At 45.6% G+C, this 23,186-nt stretch overlaps 1 protein-coding gene across 1 annotated transcript; it reads right to left on the reverse strand.

The window, feature by feature from the left end:
* Positions 1 to 4,453: 4,453 nt before the first annotated feature.
* Positions 4,454 to 9,375, reverse strand: LOC141642939 (peroxisome biogenesis protein 7). The gene is made up of 2 exons (XM_074451940.1): positions 8,757 to 9,375; positions 4,454 to 5,208 (listed from the first exon to the last, which is right to left on the reverse strand). Exons 1-2 carry the CDS (start codon positions 9,273 to 9,275, stop codon positions 4,774 to 4,776), a joined length of 954 nt encoding a protein of 317 aa, XP_074308041.1. The 5' UTR covers positions 9,276 to 9,375; the 3' UTR covers positions 4,454 to 4,773.
* Positions 9,376 to 23,186: the final 13,811 nt, after the last annotated feature.

A 23,186-nucleotide genomic window follows, 5' to 3' on the forward strand; every position in this document is an offset into this window, starting at 1 on the left:
GCAATCTTTATCACGATGTCATTTTTTGGAAGAAGCATAGAGGAACTTATGGAGGAGGAATGGAGGTGGTTGAGGACGTTGTAGAGAAAATGGAGAGAGAAAGAGGATGAACAGGGAGAGGGAAAGAAATTGGGAAATAGGGGAGTAAGAAGGGGTATTGAGGGAAGGCGAGTAGTATGGGGAGAAAGAGGAGGAGGGGAGAGAGTAATAATAGGAAAATAAATGATTAAAATGAAAAATTAAAATAAATATAAAAAAACTCTATGACCCGCGTTTGAAGCTAATATGTAATTCTTAAGGAAATGAGAGTTATCTTTTGTATTGTAGTTTATCTTCAAAGTTCTCATTCCATGCCTTTATCTGAGAGCAGAACAACCTGTGTTGCTTACAGATTTCACAGGGGTGCATTTTGTCACTAAGGGGCTTATGTTTGGTTTATCTTAAATATTGTCATTTAAGAATGTAGGGTGAAATTTATGTTAAATCTTACTCCCTCCGTACCAGACCAAAGGTAACACTTACTATAAACGGACGTACCACCAAAGGTAACATTCCTTATTTGGCCCACAACATTACCAAGTTATCCTTATACTCATTTGATATTTACACAAAATGTCATTAGATACCCCACCTACCAACCCACAATTAAACCCACAATTACATACCCACCTATTTTTTCCCTCTTTACCCTTACTTTTCCACTTTTTCTTAAATACTCCAATTTTCCCTACGTTACCTTTGGTGTGGTACGGAGGAAGTATTATCTTAGCAAAATGTATTGTCTCTAAGAGCTACTATGCTACATAGTACGTTAAATAGACGTTTTTCAATATCCGACGGCATTTAAACTCAAATGCCAAAATTAAACTAATCAACGCAACACGAACCACGACAACCAATTTGGAGGGAAAATGGTGTAGATTTGGGGGAAAATGAAAGGAGTGTTGGAGAGAAAAATTGTCGGGAACCACAATAGAAAGAGTAATAACATCTTTTAGATTATTAGTTAATCTCACTTAAAACGATTACTCTTTTAATGTCGTTCATTTACTTACCTTTTTCATTTTAAAATGGGTTTATTTATTATTTATAGCTGTATCGATTTTGAGTATTTTTCTATATAGTTTTTTTTTAGGGAAAACCGCTTTCGAATATTACTGCAAATTGAACTACTATATTAATATTTTAGGGTGAATTTCTTATGCTTCACTTGAATTTTTTTTTTTTAATCTTATTGGCTTGCAGGCATTGACACAAGCACGGGTTCAAACAATGATGGTGATGGAAGATTCGCAAGTGTTAAAGATATCAATTAGTTATTATTGTATATATTTTCTCATATCTTTATATTATCCTTTTTGTATCATTTTGTATCTTTTTGTTATTATGTTTATATTGTATTTCCATATTTTAGGTAGATAGTTGTCTTTCTCAACAAGGCCTAGGATTCTCATGCTTGTATAAATGTAAACGTTTGTGCTCTTTGTAAATCATTCAATTCAATAGTATCAATTATTTACATGGTATCGGAGCAATAAAGGGAGCAATAAATATAGAGTAAGAACCTATGTGTGAGATAGGCAAGGAGGAGCCATCACCTATGATCAGCTCACCCGTACCATCATACGAGCTATGAAGGAAGAGAGTGGAGAGGTCGTTGGTGATGTGGTGGGTTGCCTCACTGTCAAGGAGATAAGCAACGTGGGTGGTAGAGGGGGTGGTAGTAATGGTGTGAGCCTGAGGGTAGGAAGTAAGGGGTCGTGGTGGTGGTTTGGGAAAGGTAATGTGAGGGAACTTCTTCTTGAAGTCCTCACAATAATTAGAGAGGTAGTGTCCTTGATATCGACACCACTGGCAAGTGCCCTTAAAAGGGTTAGCAGATGGGGTGGGTGGGGTAGGGAGGAGAGGTGGGGCTTTGGAGGCAGAGGGACGAGTATAGGAGGGTTGATATAAGACTGCGTGAACAGTGGCAGGGAGGGAGAGCGAAGAGGACGAAGAGGAGGCATGACCAAGGTTCAATTCATGGTTGATAAGCTTCTCAAGGAGAGCTTTACAAGAGATCGGGGTGTCCCGGGTGCTCACAGCTTCAATGACACTGGTAGAGTTTGTAATCCAGGCCACGAAGGACCTTTTCCACAACATCTTCAGCATCCATTGTCTTTTCAAGAAGAGCAATCTCAGTCACACACGTATTTATAGCCTACATGTATTTGGTCACAGCTTGATCGGTTTTGCGAATGCTATCAAGACGGCTTTTGATTTGAAGGAGATGACCCTTAGAGAGGTTAGAATATGTTTTTTCAAGGATAGTCCATACATCCCGAAATGAAGTAGCCTTGAGAGCAAGAGGGGTAAGGGAGGAATGAAGAGTGCCGAGGAGAGCCCATTTGATGAGACTATCCTTACGCTTCCAGGTAGAGTGGGCGGGATTGGCACTAATCTTGGAGTCGGCACCAGTGATGATTTCAGCAGGGAAAGGATGAGAGCCATTGAAAAACTTAAACATATCAAAACCGTAGAAGATGTCCCCAACCTGCGTTTTCCATGATTGATATGTTTGAAGGGTAAGTTGAGTACGTGCAAGTTTGATAAGGATGAAAGTGAGTTTGGTTCGTGAGGAGTCGGGAAGAAGACACCAGAGGTAGTCATTGAAAACGATTGAAAAAGAGAGATTGAGATAAGGTAAAGGTCATATTTACAGAAAGTTGGTGGGGTTAGTGCTTTTTAAATTTTGACACAAGCACGGGTTCCAACACTGTCCATTCCTATGATTGCGCACTATGTCACTGGCGTGGCATAACCTTTCAAAACTATCTTTATGTTACTCATATTTTCATAGTTGTGTTCATGTGTTATGTAACTATATGAACTTGATTTGTTCTTACCGAAATATGAGTCAATTAATTAACAACCGGAATCTGTTATATACAACATTTAAGCCATTTACATGTATATGAAAACATTCAAACTAAACTAGAAGGCATGAAACAGTTTCGGAAACCAATAGAATACCGCGCCCGGTAGGGTGCAGACCACAAACTAGTAATATAAAGTTGGCAAATAACAAAAGCAAGTAACGACAACATTCAAGAGCCAGAACTTGACGGTTAACAGTTGAGTTTTTCTTTTTTCTAGTTTCATTTTGGTGAGATTGAATTAAAGTAACTCCTAATTCATACATTCTGGGTGCTTGTTTGACAGTTATTGCGAACTTGTTGTGCAAGTGTGCAACCAAGAACAAAAACAATGCACATGAACCAAATCGGTTCACCGAACTGAAAATAAATGGTCAGAACTGGTTCGGTAACGATTGACCTTTTTGACAAACCGATTAACCGGTCTAGTGAACCGGTTTGGTGAACCAAACCGCATATGAACACCCTACTGAAAATGATCGTATCAGCATTTAATATGGAGTATAGAGAGTGTAGAACTATATTAGAGCTAAGATAATTGCAGCTAGTGCAAATGTGCAATTGTCAGTTTGTCACCCGTCATAATATAAGATCATAGACCTAGCATAAGATAAGTGCAGCTAGTGCGCAACCTACCTTTCACGGCTATACAAATCATGCATTGGCTTACAATCAAGGTTTGCAGCCTGCCCAATATGAAAGGTTAAGGGCTTGGCTTACAATCAAGGTTTGCAGCCTGCACAATAATGAAAGGTTAAGGGCTGTGCACCGCTTCAAAACCAGAATCTACAAAAATCCCGGACTAGCTTTAAAAAACCGGACCAGGCCAGAATGATTGGACCGGATGTCTGGATTAAGTAGGCCAGCAATGTTTTTTTTAAAAATATTGTAAGAAAAAAAAAGTCAAATAATAATAATAATTCAGGTCTTTCCAGTCCGGTCCGGAAACCAGAATCTCAAAATATGTTGGACCGGAGAACGGACCGGAATTTTTAATTCCGGTTCTGGTCCAGTAGATTTCGATCCGGACCGGTCCATTTTTTTCCAGTCCGCAACGAATTTTGCACACCCCGAGTAGTTAAGATGGCATGTTTGATCACACAACCTTATATGCGGTTGCTTAAAGTGACAATTCTTAACAACAAATCATATCAATGCAGGCAAATATATGATGATTGTTATTCTCAAAGAAGATTGTCATAGCTTCTGTCGGGATACAACTGGCTACACCAAAAATGAAATCTAGATTACAAGGATATACCACATCCAAATGACCAATACGTTCCGCAGAGTGGAAGAAATTCCCACATTTTCAGGTTCATTGGATGAAAGTCAGTTCAGCAAGTAAATAAACTAAATCAGCCACTAAATAGGTGTGCAATGTGTGCATATCAGCCAAACAGGTCAGATGCGCATATAAGAAAAATGTTACGTAGGTTACCAAAATCACCAGTCGACCACAACCGCCAAATATTGCACTAACGGCTCTGCACAATACGGTACAAAAACAAAAGTAAAGAATGTCGGGATACAAATACAGATCAGGAACACAAAGGGTACTATTCCTTCTCATAATGAGATCTATACCAAGATCAGTATTCAATCTACAAGTCCAACAGACAACGCGATTGTACCATCAGTAGAGTCTAATGAGATAAAAGGGTATACCTCGCTTACAATGCATGAACAACCATTTAAATGGAGCTTTTAAGTATAAATATACTTTATATAATTCCAAGAGAACATAAATCAAATAATAAGCCTTTTTTTCTTTTAGATAGAACACTCATTATACTAATCAACAGGAATACAATAGAGTATTAGAGTACCACACCTTTGCAACTAAACAAAAAGATCTTTAAGGTGCTCTTGGATCAGTCCCATGTTGCCAAACATACACCAACTCGTCCCAACCTGTACTAGCCAACAACCCTTCAACGAGTACACTCATATCAATCCCAACAGCAAACTCGGTATGATGATCATACCTCCCCACCAAGGCATCTTCTACCATAAAATCCCACATACAAACACTCATATCATATGAACAACTCATCACCATGTTCCTCCTGTGGGGCGAACACTTTACCTTCCTAACTGCATAACCATGCCCATTCAACACTGATATAGGAACTCGGTAATTCCTCACATCCCAAACCTTGACTGTTTTATCAACCGACCCGGTAGCAATCAAACATTCATCATACTTGTTCCAGTCACAAGATAATATTTCATGTTCATGCCCAGGTATAATCATGGTGGAACCTGGCTCACGAACATCCCAAATTCTTACCTGTCGTAGAAAGTAAATGAACAAACTTCAGTTACCTCTTAATCAAACAGCAACATCTCATGATATGCACGGAATATGTCGGGTATTCCTCAAAATATTCCAAAAGGGCAAATGCAAACAATTCATTTCAAAAATTAATTCCAACAATATAAATGTTCGATTTTGTCGGCAACGAATTCCTAAATAATATAGAAACTAGTATAGATCCCGCGCAAATGCGCGGTTTTTAAGATAGGGATATTAGAGAATTGAACAATTGTTCTATTGGTATTTAATAGTGTAGATCCCGCACATTTGCGGTATATGTAGAGGTTTTGTTTTTAGTTATTATTTAAATATTTTAAATTGATACATTATTAATTTGTCATATTTGTCATATACCCCATTGTATTTCAATATGAGAAAAAAATGAACTATGAACTATTCAAGAGAATTTAGTAAAGTTATAAAATATGTTTAATGATTTTTTTTATTTAACATAAAACTAATGATTACAAATAATATTTTTTCTCAAATTATGTTGATGAATTTTTTTTTTTTTTTTTTTTTTTTTTTTTTTTTTTTGTGATGAAGCTAATTATATCAGTTTAATGTTTTGTTTTATACAAAATGTGTCAAATCATTCTCTCATATATACGTAACAAAAATTTAGAAATTTATAGTTTATAAAATTATAGTGAATTTCTCTTATTTTAATTAAAATATTATAATTTAGATTTTAAAGAAAATACTATTATTTAATTAAAAGGTTATTTTGATGAAATGATAATAATTTAAAGAAAGAAGTATTTTTGTTTCCTTATTTAGCTTGATACCTTTTGAAGGGAAAAGGTTGGAGAGTTTTATTCTCTTAGTATATAGGAGGAGGAGGATGTCAACTCGGTCAAGAAAAACTTTATTCCATGAATTAAATGGTCGAGAAAGCCACAAACTTTAAGGAAGTTATTGGACACCACTCGAGAATCAAAGGAGAGGGGAAGAAATGAGAGAAAACGAAAGAAGGATGGGAAGAAAGAATGGAAGTCTATTTTCCTTCCAACACATACTATGTAGCTTCGACACGGCAGATTCCGAGCAGTACCGGTGTCGACCCGACCCGACACTGATCCCGGTACGGATTCCGTACCGGATCCGGCAACCGACAGGCCGACATGGCGATTTTAGTCAAGTAGTTGACGGAACGAAAATATCTTACCTTTAGAATGCTGCGATGGTGTGGTGGTTGGTGGAATGTGCAGTAAGGCGGCAGGTGGTGTCTCATCGTTAGGGTTTACATTTACATTGGGCTTTGGTTTAATTGTTTTACAAGTGGGCCTTTGATTTCTGATTTTTATCTAAACTAAACATAACGTGGGCCTTATCTTTACGTGGCATGTTTTCCTTTTAAGTAGGATTGGAGAGAGAATGGCAAGTGGGGCAATAATGATAGTGGGTTTTGACATTTTATCTAATTTTGTTTAGACTTTTGACTTGCTTCTCACCAAAATTTTAATATAAGTACCACTTACAAACACTTTTATTTCCATCAGTAACAAAAAAAAAAAAGAAATCGACGTGTCCCCGTACCCGTGTCTGATTTTTGGACAGTGTCCCTGTGTCAGTTATTTCTAACCTCGGAGTACCCGACACTCGGATCCGTACCCGTGTCCGACACCCGTACCCGAGTCCGAGTAACATAGAACACATACCCATCATATGCTGACTCCATCCTAATCATTTGTTTCCCTTTGATAAAATTAGTCCTCACAAAGAAGCAAAAAGGTAAACAAATGACTGGGACGGTACACATGGACTATATTTTAGTTTATTGAAGAGAAATCCCACTATTTCCTTTTTTCTCTTCGGTTACCCCACCCCATGCCCAATCAATGGAAAATTCCTCCCATCACTTCCTCCTCATCCTGTTCACTCCAACTCCCCATCCAAACACAATGCAAGTGAATATGATTCCTAAAACACAAAACTAGGGTGCGACAGTATGATCATAACACAAAGTATCTCGGGCCTAAACATAAATTTTGACACAAAATCCAATCAACTTATCCAAAACCTATGAAATACACTCCCATCGAAACCAACACCATACATAGAAAACACCGATTATCTCTTAGTTTGAAGAGGGGCAAGGCGCACCAAGGCGCTGAGGGGCCAAGGCGGACGAGGAGCAAGGCGAAGGCGCGCGCCTTTTGAATGCGAGGCACCTTATTTTTAGCACGCCATATTGAGATTGAATTAATTTAAATGTAACTTTCTGGGGCCTTATTGACGCGTGTATCACATTATATAAGTTCAAATGTGGTGCATACCTTCATCATATGCTCTAATGATCCTTTATGCCAATTTTTACTCAATTTTCCAAATAACATTTTGGGCAACAATACCTCTTTTTGGAGGTTTGAAGTTGGTTAACATGTAAATGAGTAAAAGTTAAGAATAATGGGGGGAAATGGCATAATTTACTGATCTAGAAGATATGGGAAGTGTGTACTTGTGAACCTCGTTAGGTGAGTCTTGTCTAAAAAGCGCACCTAAAATGCACCGAGGCGTTTTGGCTAGTGCCTCATCCAAGGCGCGCTTTTTTTAAACTAAGGATTATCTAGGACTACTTCTAATCAAGATTGAGATTGTAACCTTACCTTATGCACTTGTTCTTCTCAACCACACATTCTCCACAACTCCTATTGCAATCCATGTCAAATAGAAGGTTCTAATGATGGTTATGGCTCTCAACCTTACTATGAGCTGAATGTAAAGCATCATTCTACATCCCTGATACTATATTTTTTACAATTTTAACCAAAGGATTCATTTGGTTAAATTCAAGCACTAAGCTTCCCCATAAATTTGTTTCTTACCTAAATTTCCTATTAACTTACCTAGAGTCTTAAACATGTTTGCCGGGCATCCAGGAACTTACAGTTCCAATGAATAGAATTCACACAATATGTTTGGTTGTACACATCAGCATCATTGTATGTTGTTTGTAAAGACCCGACCGTTTTTTATCACTTGTAATGTACTCGTAGTTAGTTACAATTGGCCATTAGCTAATCAATCTAAGAGAATAGGAATTCAAAAGTGCTCATAAAAATAACTAATCATACCGTTATCACCATTGCAATCTAATAATTCTGTCCGAAAATTGGGAAAATCAACCCAAATAAATATCAATCGAACTCTTATTCAAAAGATTTAACACCAAAATCTAAACAAGTTCTGCAATCACTAGATTAACACTCCAAAATCAAAACAATTTCCAGAAAATACTTCTAAATCAAACACTAAATTAGCGTTCAATCAAACTATATTAGGTTAGACAACTAATCGAAAACCCGCAACCGAACTGATGTTCACTAGATTAACCCTCCAAAATCAAAACAATTTCCACACAATACTTGGAAATCAAACCCTAAATTAGCGTGCAATCTACCTATACAGGGGAGACAACTAATCTAAAACCAGCAATCGAACTGATTATCACTACATTAACACTCGAAAACAAAATTAAAAAAAAAAAAAAAAGAAATCGACAAAATGGAAAAAATTACCGTGCAATCACCGGAAGCGGAAGCGAAAACATCAGCATGACGGGGATTCCAAGAAGAAGAATAAACACAATAAGCATGTTCCTTAAAGGTCCTAATAGAAACAGGCCTATCAACAGTCCAAAGCTTAACAGTATCATCCCAAGAAGACGACAAAAAGGAGTCTCTCCGAACGGGGTTATAGTCAACGGAGTGAACCTCACGTGTATGCTCAGCGAGTGAGCGAACGGGGTTGGATTGAGGCGGAAGGGAGAGGTCGTAGAGTTTAAGGGTACCGTCGGCGACAGCGGCGATAAGGAGATTATCATGGGATTCGGACCATGCGACGTCGTATACGCCATCGGCAGTGTCGAAGGAGGTGAGATGGGTTAGGGTTGAGGTTGTTGGGTTTAAGTCTAGGACGTGGACGCGGCCGTTGCCAAGGATCCCGAAGTTTTGAGCGGTGGCTACGGCGATTCGGTGTTCGTAGAATGGGCTGAATTTAACGGAGTAGCCGTTGAACGGGGTTTTGAACACTGGCATTTTTTGTGGTCGCCGATGGGTCTCACCTTCTTTCGGTGTTTCTCTATTTCATCACTTCTATTTTTCACCCTCTATGCTCTATAGACCATCCCAAAGCAATGGTCGTAGTAATTAGGTCGCGACCCGATTTTACTCTTAACTAGTTTTGTGACCTGTAAAATTCACGGGTTGTTGTGTTTTTAGTGTAATACTTTAGTGATTTAATACAGTAACATACTACGATCAATTCAATTTACGGTTTTCATGTTTTAAGGGTTTTATAAATTCAATTAGTTTTTTATACAACAATTTATCAGAAATTAAAATTTCATACATTAGATATACTAAGATACCCCTATCAAAACTAAAGTAACTCAATGCAAGCTAAAATAAATTAATAATATAAGTATTCATATAATCAAATTAAACAAAACTATATTATCAAACAAAGATATCCAAAGATAGAGCACCCTCACAAATTAGATATCAAAATTTCATCAACAATTCTGAAAATAACATAAAACACACAATTAGAAATGTTATGACAAAACTAACATTTCATACCCCCATAAAATTGAAGTTAATACAATAAAAAATTGCGGAACTAAAAATTTTAAAGCAGCAACAACTTGAACAACAATTAGATCATGCCGAATACTTCACCTATTAAACAATATTATACAAAAAATGTTATGTCATCCCCTCAAATTTTTCACCTTTTAGCCATATATTTCAACAGTAGGTCTCATGAGAAACCGTCTCCCACTAATTTAGTGGGAAACATAATTGGAGAAAACGAAACTCAGTGGGTCCCTCATCCAATCATGTGAGAGGTTTCTCAATAACGCTATTGAGAGACCGTCTCTCCGGGGTTTTTGTGATATTCAAAATATATACAATAAATGCTCAAAAAATTATTCATCATCCACGATTCCACGTTGATGCCACCAATCTTTAGTTAGTATGTAAAATATAGTTGTTTAAGCAATCTTAGTATTTCACTTCTCCTTATAATCTTCTTTCTTCAATAAATCATACCTATTAAAAAAAAAGTAACACAATAATAGTGGAATTTGTTTTATGCAATATTATCGTTATTAACTTAGTTTCACCTTAAGTAATGAAAAAAAGAGGGAATGATAATCAAATCATAGAGATGTAAGTATATTTACCTTGGAAGAGCTTAACACAATAAATAATCTTGATAGCACCTAAATGAGAACAAAACAAACACATACGCGAAATTGAAAGTGTGATGAACACTTCATAACCCAATGAAACTTCCAATAAAAAAATAAAAAAAAAAGTTAATAATATCAGTGACACATACCATTCTACAAACGATAGAGATAAGAAATTTTTTGCTTATAAATTTTGCCTTCCATAAAAAAATATATAAACAATTGAGGATGCGTTTTATGGCTATTAAATATTATTTTTTCATTATTATCAAATTTAATATAGGTATAAATAAAGATCAAGTTCATGACTTTTGAGCATCCATTTATCATTATTATGAAGTTTAATATAAACATAAATATGGGAAATGAGAAATGGTATGTAAAAGGTTTGCATCATTATTATTATTATTATTATTATTATTATTATTATTATTATTATTATTATTATTGTTCCGGGTGTAATTCCAGAGCAAGTATAGTTACCACCCGTGGCTTGTTGAATGATGTCTTGAGTTGGGTTCTCCCTTGGTCTTAATCGTTCCTCTCGGCCTCTCCTGCAACAATGAACGAACTGAGGGCTTGGCTTGGTGCCAAGCGTACTCACTCCGACGCCCAAGTCAGCAAACTCAGATGTATAAGTTGTATGCTAATTGGCTAGGAATATATTGTAGAGAGATAAGGAAGATTATACCAGATGAATAGTGTATTTAGGTCCAGTTGTGTATTTCTGGATTGGATCCTTTCCTCAATGAAGGTTGAGGAGTATTTATAGACTTCACCTTTTGTCACGTAGTGGCCAAGTGGCTAGCAGGTGGAAAGACTGATCTACCCCTCGGCCGAGGGACCTATGGCAGGCCGGCGGGCCCTGTTGACTCACCGCCGAGGGGTCTTGGATATGAGTACGCGGATATGTGTCCCGGGCCGGCGGGTTGTCATGCGGGACCCGGTTGACAGCCGATGGGCGGCATCGGCTAGGTTGTCTAAGTCGTTGACTTGCTGTGGACATCTTTGACCTTGCTCAGTATGTTTGACTTGGTCAGCGGTGCAGAATATGCCCCATCAATTTGCCCCCAGCGTAGTCTATGCCGTGGCATGGGCTTCGATGTACGTCTGAGCGTATATTCTGCGCAAGTAGTTTGTAGAAAATTTTCCTGCATCGGCTTCTTCTGCGGCGGCTTCTTCTGCTCTGCCTAGTCTTTCCTAGGCCGTACCATATCCCCCCTCCACATGGATGTGTATTGGGCATCCGATGTGGAAAAGAAAGGGACGCCGGGCGAGACCGGTTGAGGCTAGCGGTTATTTTTATTGCCCCCGGCCGGCGGTGTCTAGCTTGGTTGATCATGTGGCCGGCGGAGAATAGGTGCATGGGAATTTGTTTGAGGAAGTTGAATAGGCGGAGAGATTTGAATAGGCGTGTTGAAGACGTTTGGTCACTGTTGCATGGGCTTTTCCCTATAAATAGGGCAATTGCTCCGAAAAATTGGCCACCAATTTCATTCTCCAAAATTTCCTTCTCTCTAAACTTCCAAGGGTTTCTTTTTCTAATTTCCAGAGTTGTTTCTCCGGCGAGCGTTTTCTTCAAGGTAAACAAACAAACTTTCCAATTTTTAATTTTGTAATTTCATTGTAAACATGTCTTCTGCCGACGCCGGGCCTAGTAAGCCGGGCCGTAGGTCCCCTTCTCCCGAAGTCGATCCTCGAATTCGGAGGAATGGGAGGATGATTCGATGTCGATGATGATGCGAGAAGATTTTGGTGACGATGCTGAGGAGGCTCGTCCTAATAACGTGAGGAAGTACGTTATGGATCACGGCCTCGCTTGTAAAGTCCGTCTTGACTGTACTTGGACCCATAAGTTAGCCCGCTGTTCCGGTGAGATATTTTTCGAGAAACATTTCTTCTTCGGTGAGGGCTACGAAATCGTTATCCCGGAGGAGGGTCAGGCTGTCTGTTGCCCTCCACCGGGCCACACCGGCGTATATATGCGACATTTGGAGTTTGGGCTCCGGTTTCCGCTGAATGGGTATGTTGTGGCCATCCTTAAGGCCATGAACGTTGCCGTTGCCCAATTGCACCCGTTGGCCATGAGGACCATAATTGGGTTTGTCTGGCTTTGTCTCTTCAAGGGGAGGCCCCAACGGTGAACTTATTTCGCCGACTTCACTACCTCCACCGTCATTCTCTGGGCCGCGCGGGTGGTTCAGCGTGCACACGGAGAAGGGTTATGTCACTCGCGACAAACTTTCCTCTTGCAAGGGCTGGCAAGGTCGGTGGGTGTACGTTAAGGTGCCGAACGACTATCCGCTTCCCTGCGCTCCTTTCAAAGATCAAGTTAACTTGCGGTGTGAGACTAAGGCGGAGCATGACGGATGGGTCTCCGGAAGAAACTCAAAATGGATCTTTGGCGGGGTTCTTCTCTCGGAGGACGAGAGGTTGGCAATGCGGCTTTTTGAGGTAGACAAGGGTGGGCTGCCGAAAAGATGGATTCCTCCAACGCAGATCATTCTTCAGGATGAACCGCTTTGCCATGTCGGCCTCATACCGGCCCTAGCGCAGGGTGAGTGGGGTCGGTGTGAGGCCCATCACCGTTCTCGTTGTGTCTTTGAACTTTGATTTATTTCTTCTACTTAACTCTTGCTTCGTTTCCTTCGCAGGCCATTTTGGACCGGACTGTCGAGGATATCCTCCGAGAATGGGATCGAACAAAGATAAAACCGTTGCTAACTTACATCCCAAAGCTCTCCCCAATGACCGCAGAGGTCGCCGACGGTCTCATAGAGCAATGCGGTGAAAAGCTTGAGTGCGGTGGAGACCCAGGCGAAGGTTGTTAGTAACGTGCCGCGTCATACGCGCAAAACGAAGTCCTCGGCGGTGGTGGCGTCGACACCGCTCCGCCTTCCATCCCCCCGTTCGAAGGAGACGGTGGAGGTCATTTGTATCTCCAACGGGGATGACTCCGACGAGGAGGAGGGCTCGCCCCTTGTCCGTAAAAGAAAAAAGACGGCCTATACCGCGACCGTTGATTCTGCTGGCCGACGAGGAGACGCGCGTTTCGGCCAAGAAGGCCAAGCACGGTATTGTTCTTTACGTGGTTTCGATTTAGCCGGTTCCTTAGGCGCCGCACTGTGACAGCCCTTCGGCATGTCTGCGTATGTCGATACTTATGCTTGCTTTTAATTTTGTAGATCGGCCCCAGTCGTCCGCCGCTCCTGTTGGGCAGCAAGTGGAGGGGAGCTCTGTGCGGGCTGGTGATCAACACGTCACCGTGAACTCTTCATCCCAGAAGGTTTCCCTCCCCCAGCTGCAAGCCGGTGATAAAAATGTCGCCACTGTCCCTTCATCCCAGAAGGTTTCCTTCTCCCACTCATAGATGAAGGCACGGAGCGATCAAGGAGCCGGCGAGGTGGAACAGTCTTACCGGTGCTCGTATCGTAGAGCAGGAGAAGGTCGTGGCTCAATCCACCTTGGAGCTAAATGCCACTAAGAAGGTGGCCGCGAAGGCCAAGCAGATCTTCTTAATGAGCGAGAGGCTTAGGGAGAGGCCGAGAGGGCGCTCTTGGGCGAAAAAAACTCGAGCGGGACGTTGAGAAAGAGGTCCTTGCTGAGAGAGCCAAGGCCGAGGCTGCGGCAGCTGAATCTGCTAAGCTGCTGGAGAAGTGTACACTTGTTCAGAGGCACGCCGACCTCTACCTCAAGCAGAGGAATGAATCCAGGGACCTGTTTAAGGCCCAGGCGGAGGTGGTTCGGATCAGAGATGCCGTCATTAGGCAAAAGGATAAGGACATTGAGATGCTCCAAACCGTCATGCTCCCTAACATGTGTGCTGAATTCCGGGATTTAGCCGAAGGAGCTGCTAGGGAAGTGATTGAGGAGCTCTTCCCTCTCGATGGTTCCTTTCCGTGGGACAGATATGACAAGCTGCTTGATGACAAGCTCGAAGCCAAGGAGCAAGCCGTGGCGGAGAAGGCTAAAGAGGCGGTGAGGGCGAAGGCAGAGAAGGAGGCGGCCGCTAAGAAGGCAGCTCTGGCTGAGAAGGCTAAGGAGGCCCAAGAGGAAGCCGAGCGGGCAAAGGCGGCTGAGGCTGCCGAGGCTAAAGCTGAGGCTGCTGAAGCTGAGGCTGCTAAGGGAGCTGCTGGGGTACCCCTCGAGGAAAGTGCCGCTGCCGCTGCTGATGGCGAGCAACAACGGACATAGGGGGATAGCATTTGTAACTTTGTCTTTTGGCTTATTCTTGTAATTTCTTGTGATTCGTTGAATATATTCAATAAGAGTTCGTTTTTACTTCACTTCTTTTCCTTGTGCTAGTATTCGAGCTTCGACTGTCCTTTTAGCGTCTCCGTCTTTGTCCGGGTTGTCTCTTTCCGTTATTAATTGAGTATCTCTTATGTTCCCGCCTCGGCTTGGCCGAGGCAGTCTAGAGTGCGTGTCTCAATTGTGTTAACGCTTCCAAGGCATCTTGATCGTTTCAGCGAGTATCAACCGCTGGCGTTATAACCGCCGCAGTGTGTCTCGCTTCCTTAGGGTGCATGCCGCTCTTGTCGGTATGACAGTGTGAGCCGTCGTCTGCCGTGGCGTCTACTACTTGGAGTGATCTGCGACGGCGTCACACCTCTTGGGGTGATCGCTAGTGGCGTCTACTACCCGGTGATGCGACGGTGCTGTTTCTTGAAGGAGACTCCCGTGGCGTCTACTACTTGGAGTGACTGCGACGGCGTCACATCTCTTGGGGTGACTGTCGTGGCGTCTACTACTTGGAGTGACTGCGACGGCGTCACACCTCTTAGGGTGACTGCCGTGGCGTCTACTACTTGGAGTGACTGCGACGGTGCCTGTTTCTTGAAGGAGACTCCCGTGGTGTCTACTACTTGGAGTGATGCGACGGTGCTGTTTCTTGAAGGAGACTCCCGTGGCGTCTACTACTTGGAGTGATCTGCGACGCGTCACATCTCTTGGGGTGATCGCCGTGGCGTCTACTACTTGGAGTGATCTAACGACGGTGCTGTTTCTTGAAGGAGACTCCCGTGGCGTCTACTACTTGGAGTGATCTGCGACGGCGTCACATCTCTTGGGGTGATCGCCGTGGCGTCTACTACTTGGAGTGACCGGGACGGTGCTGTTTCTTGAAGGAGACTCCCGTGGCGTCTACTACTTGGAGTGATCTGCGACGGCGTCACATCTCTTGGGGTGATCGCCGTGGCGTCTACTACTTGGAGTGATCGCGACGTGCTGTTTCTTGAAGGAGACTCCCGCTCTTGTCGATATGACAGTGTGAGTCGGCGTCTGCTCCTTCCTAGCGACTATGGGAAGAGCGTACATTCTGATGGAAGACTTGGATGATTTTTCATTTAGGTAAAAACATGCGTCGGGGTGCCCACAGCTGTTTTGGACACCTCCGACGTTACATGGAGTATTCCCGAGATTTTCCGGCGTCTTAATGGCCCGTTGAAGGCGTACCTCCCCAGTTAGACGCTAGTTACATCCATGAGGTCGCTCTCCTGTTGTAAGGATAGACCTTTCCCTTTCTCCGATTTCTTTGCCACCTTAAGGGATTGCATGTTGCATCCTCCGGCGCTATCCGGGCGTTCACCACCTCGTCATTCTCGTCTTTGGAGACGAGCTTATGCGCTTCCCCCGGTCCGAGACGTACATTAATGTTAGGGCCCGATGGACATCATCTGCGTCGGCCTCGCTCAGAGTGACGCGGCCTATGAGAACGTTGTAGGCGGATGAGCCGTCGATGACCACGAACTCGGCTAGGACATTCTTGGCCGCATTCCTTTCGCCGAACGTTACACGGAGTCCGATTGATCCCGTGGTACCAGTCCGCCCCGCAGAAAACCGTATAGCGGGTTGGTGCGGGGGCTTAAGTCCTTGACCTTCGGCCGAGGCCGAGGAAGCACTCCCGAACATGACATTCGTGTATGCGCCGTGTCAATCGTGCACCTTTTGACCAGGTGGTTGGATATGTCCAAATTGACTACAAGTGGGTCGTTTGTGAGAGGAGCGATGACTCCTTCGTAGTCCTTTCTTCCGATAGTTATGTCGGGGATGTTGGAAGAGGGGGTGGCTGTGTTGGGCACAAAGTTGATGGCCCGATAGAGCTCGTTCGGTGTCGTTTGTACCCATGAGCGGACCCCCGTTCTCGTGGCCCCGATGACAACGTGGATCACTCCTATCCGTTCGAAGACGGATTTCTTCTCTGAACTGCCGGCGTCGGTCTTTTGGCTTTTGGCAACGTACTTGCCGAGGCTCCCCTTCCGGATCAGCTCTTCAATGGCATTCTTCAGATGCCGGCAGTCGTTGGTTAGATGGCCGGTGTGGCCGTGGTACTCACAGTACTGGCTCGTGTCACCGTCACTTTTTGGTTTTGGGGGTCTCTCCCACTTCTGGCCCTCGCTTTTGCTCAGGGCGAAGACTTCGGCGGCTGATACGACGAGAGGGGTTTTATCGTTATACCGCCTCTGGTGGTACGTTCCCGAACTCCACCCGGCGCCCGCCGAGTCCTGTTTCCTGGCAGATTTGTCAGGCCGTGACCTATTATTGTCACGGCGTCTTTCTTCGGACCGTGACCCGTTGTTGTCACGGCGTCTTTCATGCGGGTTGTCCTCCTGGCGGCTCTTCTTTTCTGAGTGCTCGGCCTCGCTCGGGCCTAGCCACGTCTTGTGATAGTCTTCTACCTTGATGGCTTGGTCAGCCTTCTTCCTGGCGGCATCCAAGCCCAGGCCTCCGCACTTGATGAGCTCATTTTTCAAATCTCCCCTTGGGAGGCCTTTCATCAGCGCGAAGGCCGCCAGTTCGGGATTAATCTCCCGAATCTGTTGGACCTTTCCGTCGAACCTCTTCATGTAGCTTCGTAGAGACTCGCCCCCTTCTTGTTTGATAGTTAGGAGGTCCGATGTCTCCACGGCCCTTCTCTTGTTGCAAGAGTACTGGGCTAGAAAGGCGTCCCTTAGGTCGGCGTAGTAGTACACCGAGCCGTCGGGGAGCCCCTTGTACCAACTTTGAGCCATCCCATGCAATGTCGTTGGGAAAACTCGGCACCATACTTCATCGGGCTGCTCCCATACTGACATGTGAGACTCGAAAGCCTCAGCGTGGTCGGCTGGATCACCCTCCCCTTTGTATGATATGGGTGGCAACTTGAGCTTAGTTGGCACCTGGACTTCTAGGACGTGGCGCCGAGGGGTCCGTCGATCACATGCGGACGACACGTGGCGATCGGCTCCTCGCATTCCTAGCCCGACTCCTCTCCTCGTAGCGGGAGGGACTCCTTCCCTGACTCTGGCGAGTCGGGCTTCTTCTTCTCCGACTCTGATGGGTCGGACTTCTTTCATTCCTCCGGAGTGGGCCTCGTGGCTGCTGCGGTGACGCTGTCCCCCCGCGAGTGCGGTCGGGACTTATGTCCATCACTAGCATTTTGGGCTCCTCCGGTGTTTCAACAGGGCCAACCTCTTCCAAAGGCCCCCGTTCAAGTCTCTTGAGTCACGTTACGGGCCCCGGTCTCCTGGACGGGTCCCGCCGCTCTTGTCGGTGTGACGGTGTGAGCCGACGTCCTACCGATGAGGTCCAGGATTTGCTTTAGCAATGCCACGTCGACCACATGTCCCATGAGGGTGACTTGGTTGGCGAAGCGCGTCGCATCTGGTGTTATTGGCATCCCGAACTCCGGTTGGATTACTCCGCGGAGGAGGGTCAGTATGACTCCAGAATTGTTGAAGGTATCATCTGGGTGGAGGGGCTCGTCGGTTACGAACACCTCTTGTTCTTTTGACATCTTCTTAGCTTTTTGGGTGGGTTTTTGTTGTTTTTTTTTTTTTGTGTTTGGGAATGAATGTGACTAGCTTCTAGTGTCTTTCCCCACAGACGGCGCCAATTGTTCCGGGTGTAATTCCAGAGCAAGTATAGTTACCACCCGTGGCTTGTTGAATGATGTCTTGAGTTGGGTTCTCCCTTGGTCTTAATCGTTCCTCTCGGCCTCTCCTGCAACAATGAACGAACTGAGGGCTTGGCTTGGTGCCAAGCGTACTCACTCCGACGCCCAAGTCAGCAAACTCAGATGTATAAGTTGTATGCTAATTGGCTAGGAATATATTGTAGAGAGATAAGGAAGATTATACCAGATGAATAGTGTATTTAGGTCCAGTTGTGTATTTCTGGATTGGATCCTTTCCTCAATGAAGGTTGAGGAGTATTTATAGACTTCACCTTTTGTCACGTAGTGGCCAAGTGGCCAAGTGGCTATCAGGTGGAAAGACTGATCTACCCCTCGGCCGAGGGACCTATGGCAGGCCGGCGGGCCCTGTTGACTCACCGCCGAGGGGTCTTGGATATGAGTACGCGGATATGTGTCCCGGTGGCGGTTGTCATGCCGGGACCCAGGTTGACAGGCCGATGGGCGGCATCGGCTAGGTTGTCTAAGTCGTTGACTTGCTGTGGACATCTTTGACCTTGCTCAGTATGTTTGACTTGGTCAGCGGTGCAGAATATGCCCCATCAATTTGCCCCCAGCGTAGTCTATGCCGTGGCATGGGCTTCGATGTACGTCTGAGCGTATATTCTGCGCAAGTAGTTTGTAGAAAATTTTCCGCATCGGCTTCTTCTGCGGCGGCTTCTTCGCTTTCTGCCTAGTCTTTCCTAGGCCGTACCATATCCCCCTCCACATGGATGTGTATTGGGCATCCGATGTGGAAAAGAAAGGGACGCTGGCCGAGACCGGGGTTGAGACTAGGTTATTTTTTATTGCCCCGGCCGGCGGTGTCTAGCTTGGTTGATCATGTGGCCGGCGGAGAATAGGTGCATGGGAATTTGTTTGAGGAAGTTGAATAGGCGGAGAGATTTGAATAGGCGTGTTGAAGACGTTTGGTCACACGTTGCATGGGCTTTTCCCTATAAATAGGGCAATTGCTCCGAAAAATTGGCCACCAATTTCATTCTCCAAAATTTCCTTCTCTCTAAACTTCCAAGGGTTTCTTTTTCTAATTTCCGAGTTGTTTCTCCGGCGAGCGTTTTCTTCGAGGTAAACAAACAAACTTTCCAATTTTTAATTTTGTAATTTCATTGTAAACATGTCTTCTCGCCGACGCCGGCCTAGTAAGCCGGGCCGTAGGTCCCCTTCTCCCGAAGTCGATCCTCGAATTCGGAGGAATGGGAGGATGATTCGATGTCGATGATGATGCGAGAAGATTTTGGTGACGATCTTTGAGGAGGCTCGTCCTAATAACGTGAGGAAGTACGTTATGGATCACGGCCTCGCTTGTAAAGTCCGTCTTGACTGTACTTGGACCCATAAGTTAGCCCGCTGTTCCGGTGAGATATTTTTCGAGAAACATTTCTTCTTCGGTGAGGGCTACGAAATCGTTATCCCGGAGGAGGGTCGTTGCTCTGTTGCCCTCCACCGGGCCACACCCAGCGTATATATGCGACATTTGGAGTTTGGGCTCCGGTTTCCGCTGAATGGGTATGTTGTGGCCATCCTTAAGGCCATGAACGTTGCCGTTGCCCAATTGCACCCGTTGGCCATGAGGACCATAATTGGGTTTGTCTGGCTTTGTCTCTTCAAGGGGGAGGCCCCAACGGTGAACTTATTTCGCCGACTTCACTACCTCCAGCCGTCATTCTCTGGCCGCGCCGGGTGGTTCAGCGTGCACACGGAGAAGGGTTATGTCACTGCTGACAAACTTTCCTCTTGCAAGGGCTGGCAAGGTCGGTGGGTGTACGTTAAGGTGCCGAACGACTATCCGCTTCCCCTCGCTCCTTTCGCAAAGATCAAGTTAACTTGCGGTGTGAGACTAAGGCGGAGCATGACAGATGGGTCTCCCGGAAGAAACTCAAAATGGATGCTGGCAGGGTTCTTCTCTCGGAGGACGAGAGGTTGGCAATGCGGCTTTTTGAGGTAGACAAGGGTGGGCTGCCGAAAAGATGGATTCCTCCAACGCGAGATCATTCTTCGGGATGAGCCGCTTTGCCATGTCGGCCTCATACCGGCCCTAGCGCAGGGTGAGTGGGGTCGGTGTGAGGCCCATCACCGTTCTCGTTGTGTCTTTGAACTTTGATTTATTTCTTCTACTTAACTCTTGCTTCGTTTCCTTCGCAGGCCATTTTGGACCGGACTGTCGAGGATATCCTCCGGAGAATGGGATTGAACAAAGATAAAACCGTTGCTAACTTACATCCCAAAGCTCTCCCCAATGACCGCAGGAGGTCGCCGACGATCTCATAGAGCAAATGGCTGAAAAGCTTGAGTGCGGTGGAGACCCGTGCGAAGGTTGTTAGTAACGTGCCGCGTCATACGCGCAAAACGAAGTCCTCGGCGGTGGTGGCGTCGACACCGGCTCCGCCTTCCATCCCCCCTGTTCAGAAGGAGACGGTGGAGGTCATTTGTATCTCCAACGGGGATGACTCCGACGAGGAGGAGGGCTCGCCCCTTGTCCGTAAAAGAAAACAGACGGCCTATACCGCGACCGTTGATTCTGCTGCTGACGAGGAGACGCGCGTTTCGGCCAAGAAGGCCAAGCACGGTATTGTTCTTTCTGTGGTTTCAGATTTAGCCGGTTCCTTAGGCGCTGCCTGTGACAGGCCCTTCGGCATGTCTGCGTATGTCGATACTTATGCTTGCTTTTAATTTTGTAGATCGGCCCCAGCCGTCCGCCGCTCTGTTGGGCGGCAAGTGGAGGGGAGCTCGTGCGGGTCGGTGATCAACACGTCACCGTGAACTCTTCATCCCGAAAGGTTTCCCTCCCCACTGCAAGCCGGTGATAAAAATGTCGCCACTTGTCCCTTCATCCCGAAGGTTTCCTTCTCCCACTCATAGATGAAGGCACGGAGGCGATCAAGGAGTCGGCGAGGTGGAACAGTCTTACCGGTGCTCGTATCGTAGAGCAGGAGAAGGTCGTGGCTCAATCCACCTTGGAGCTAAATGCCACTAAGAAGGTGGCCGCGAAGGCCAAGCAGATCTTCTTAATGAGCGGAGAGGCTTAGGGAGAGGCCGAGAGGGCGCTCTTGGGTGAAAGAAAACTCGGCGGGACGTTGAGAAAGAGGTCCTTCTTTGAGAGCCAAGGCCGAGGCCGCGGGCAAATGAATCGCTAAGTCTGCTGGAGAAGTGTACACTTGTTCGGAGGCACGCCGACCTCTACCTCAAGCGAGGAATGAATCCAGGGACCTGTTTAAGGCCCAAAGGAGGTGGTTCGGATCAGAGATGCCGTCATTAGGCAAAAGGATAAGGACATTGAGATGCTCCAAACCGTCATGCTCCCTAACATGTGTGCTGAATTCCGGGATTTAGCCGAAGGAGCTGCTAGGGAAGTGATTGAGGAGCTCTTCCCTCTCGATGGTTCCTTTCCGTGGGACGATATGACAAGCGCTTGATGACAAGCTCGAAGCCAAGGAGCAAGCCGTGGCGGAGAAGGCTAAAGAGGCGGTGAGGGCGAAGGCGAGAGAAGGAGGCGGCCGCCGAGAAGGCACTCTGGGCCGAGAAGGCTAAGGAGGCCCAAGAGGAAGCCGAGCGGGCAAAGGCGGCCGAGGCCGCCGAGGCTAAAGCCGAGGCCGCCTTGAAGCCGAGGCCGCTAAGGAGAGCTTTGGGTACCCCTCGAGGAAAGTGCTTGCTGCCGCCGATGGCGAGCAACAACGGACATAGGGGGATAGCATTTGTAACTTTGTCTTTTGGCTTATTCTTGTAATTTCTTGTGATTCGTTGAATATATTCAATAAGAGTTCGTTTTTACTTCACTTCTTTTCCTTGTGCTAGTATTCGAGCTTCGACTGTCCTTTTAGCGTCTCCGTCTTTGTCCGGGTTGTCTCTTTCCGTTATTAATTGAGTATCTCTTATGTTCCCGCCTCGGCTTGGCCGAGGCAGTCTAGAGTGCGTGTCTCAATTGTGTTAACGCTTCCAAGGCATCTTGATCGTTTCAGCGAGTATCAACCGCGCTGGTTATAACCGTCGCAGTGTCTGCTTCCTTAGGGTGCATGCCGCTCTTGTCGGTATGACAGTGTGAGCCGTCGTCTGCCGTGGCGTCTACTACTTGGAGTGACTGCGACGGCGTCACACCTCTTGGGGTGACTGCCGTGGCGTCTACTACCCGGGAGTGACGGCGACGTGTGCACATTTCTTGAAGGAGACTCCCGTGGCGTCTACTACTTGGAGTGACTGCGACGGCGTCACATCTCTTGGGGTGACTGCCGTGGCGTCTACTACTGGAGGATCTGCGACGGCGTCACACCTCTTGGGGTGATCGCTGCAGTGGCGTCTACTACTTGGAGTGACTGCGACGGTGCCTGTTTCTTGAAGGAGACTCCCGTGGCGTCTACTACTTGGAGTGACTGCGACGGTGCCTGTTTCTTGAAGGAGACTCCCGTGGCGTCTACTACTTGGAGTGACTGCGACGGCGTCACATCTCTTGGGGTGACTGCCGTGGCGTCTACTACTTGGAGTGACTGCGACGGTGCCTGTTTCTTGAAGGAGACTCCCGTGGCGTCTACTACTTGGAGTGACTGCGACGGCGTCACATCTCTTGGGGTGACTGCCGTGGCGTCTACTACTTGGAGTGACTGCGACGGTGCCTGTTTCTTGAAGGAGACTCCCGTGGCGTCTACTACTTGGAGTGACTGCGACGGCGTCACATCTCTTGGGGTGACTGCCGTGGCGTCTACTACTTGGAGTGACTGCGACGGTGCCTGTTTCTTGAAGGAGACTCCCGCTCTTGTCGATATGACAGTGTGAGTCGGCGTCTGCTCCTTCCTAGCGACTATGGGAAGA

This window comes from Silene latifolia, chromosome 2 (assembly GCF_048544455.1).
Source record: "Silene latifolia isolate original U9 population chromosome 2, ASM4854445v1, whole genome shotgun sequence".
Lineage (NCBI taxonomy): Eukaryota > Viridiplantae > Streptophyta > Magnoliopsida > Caryophyllales > Caryophyllaceae > Silene > Silene latifolia.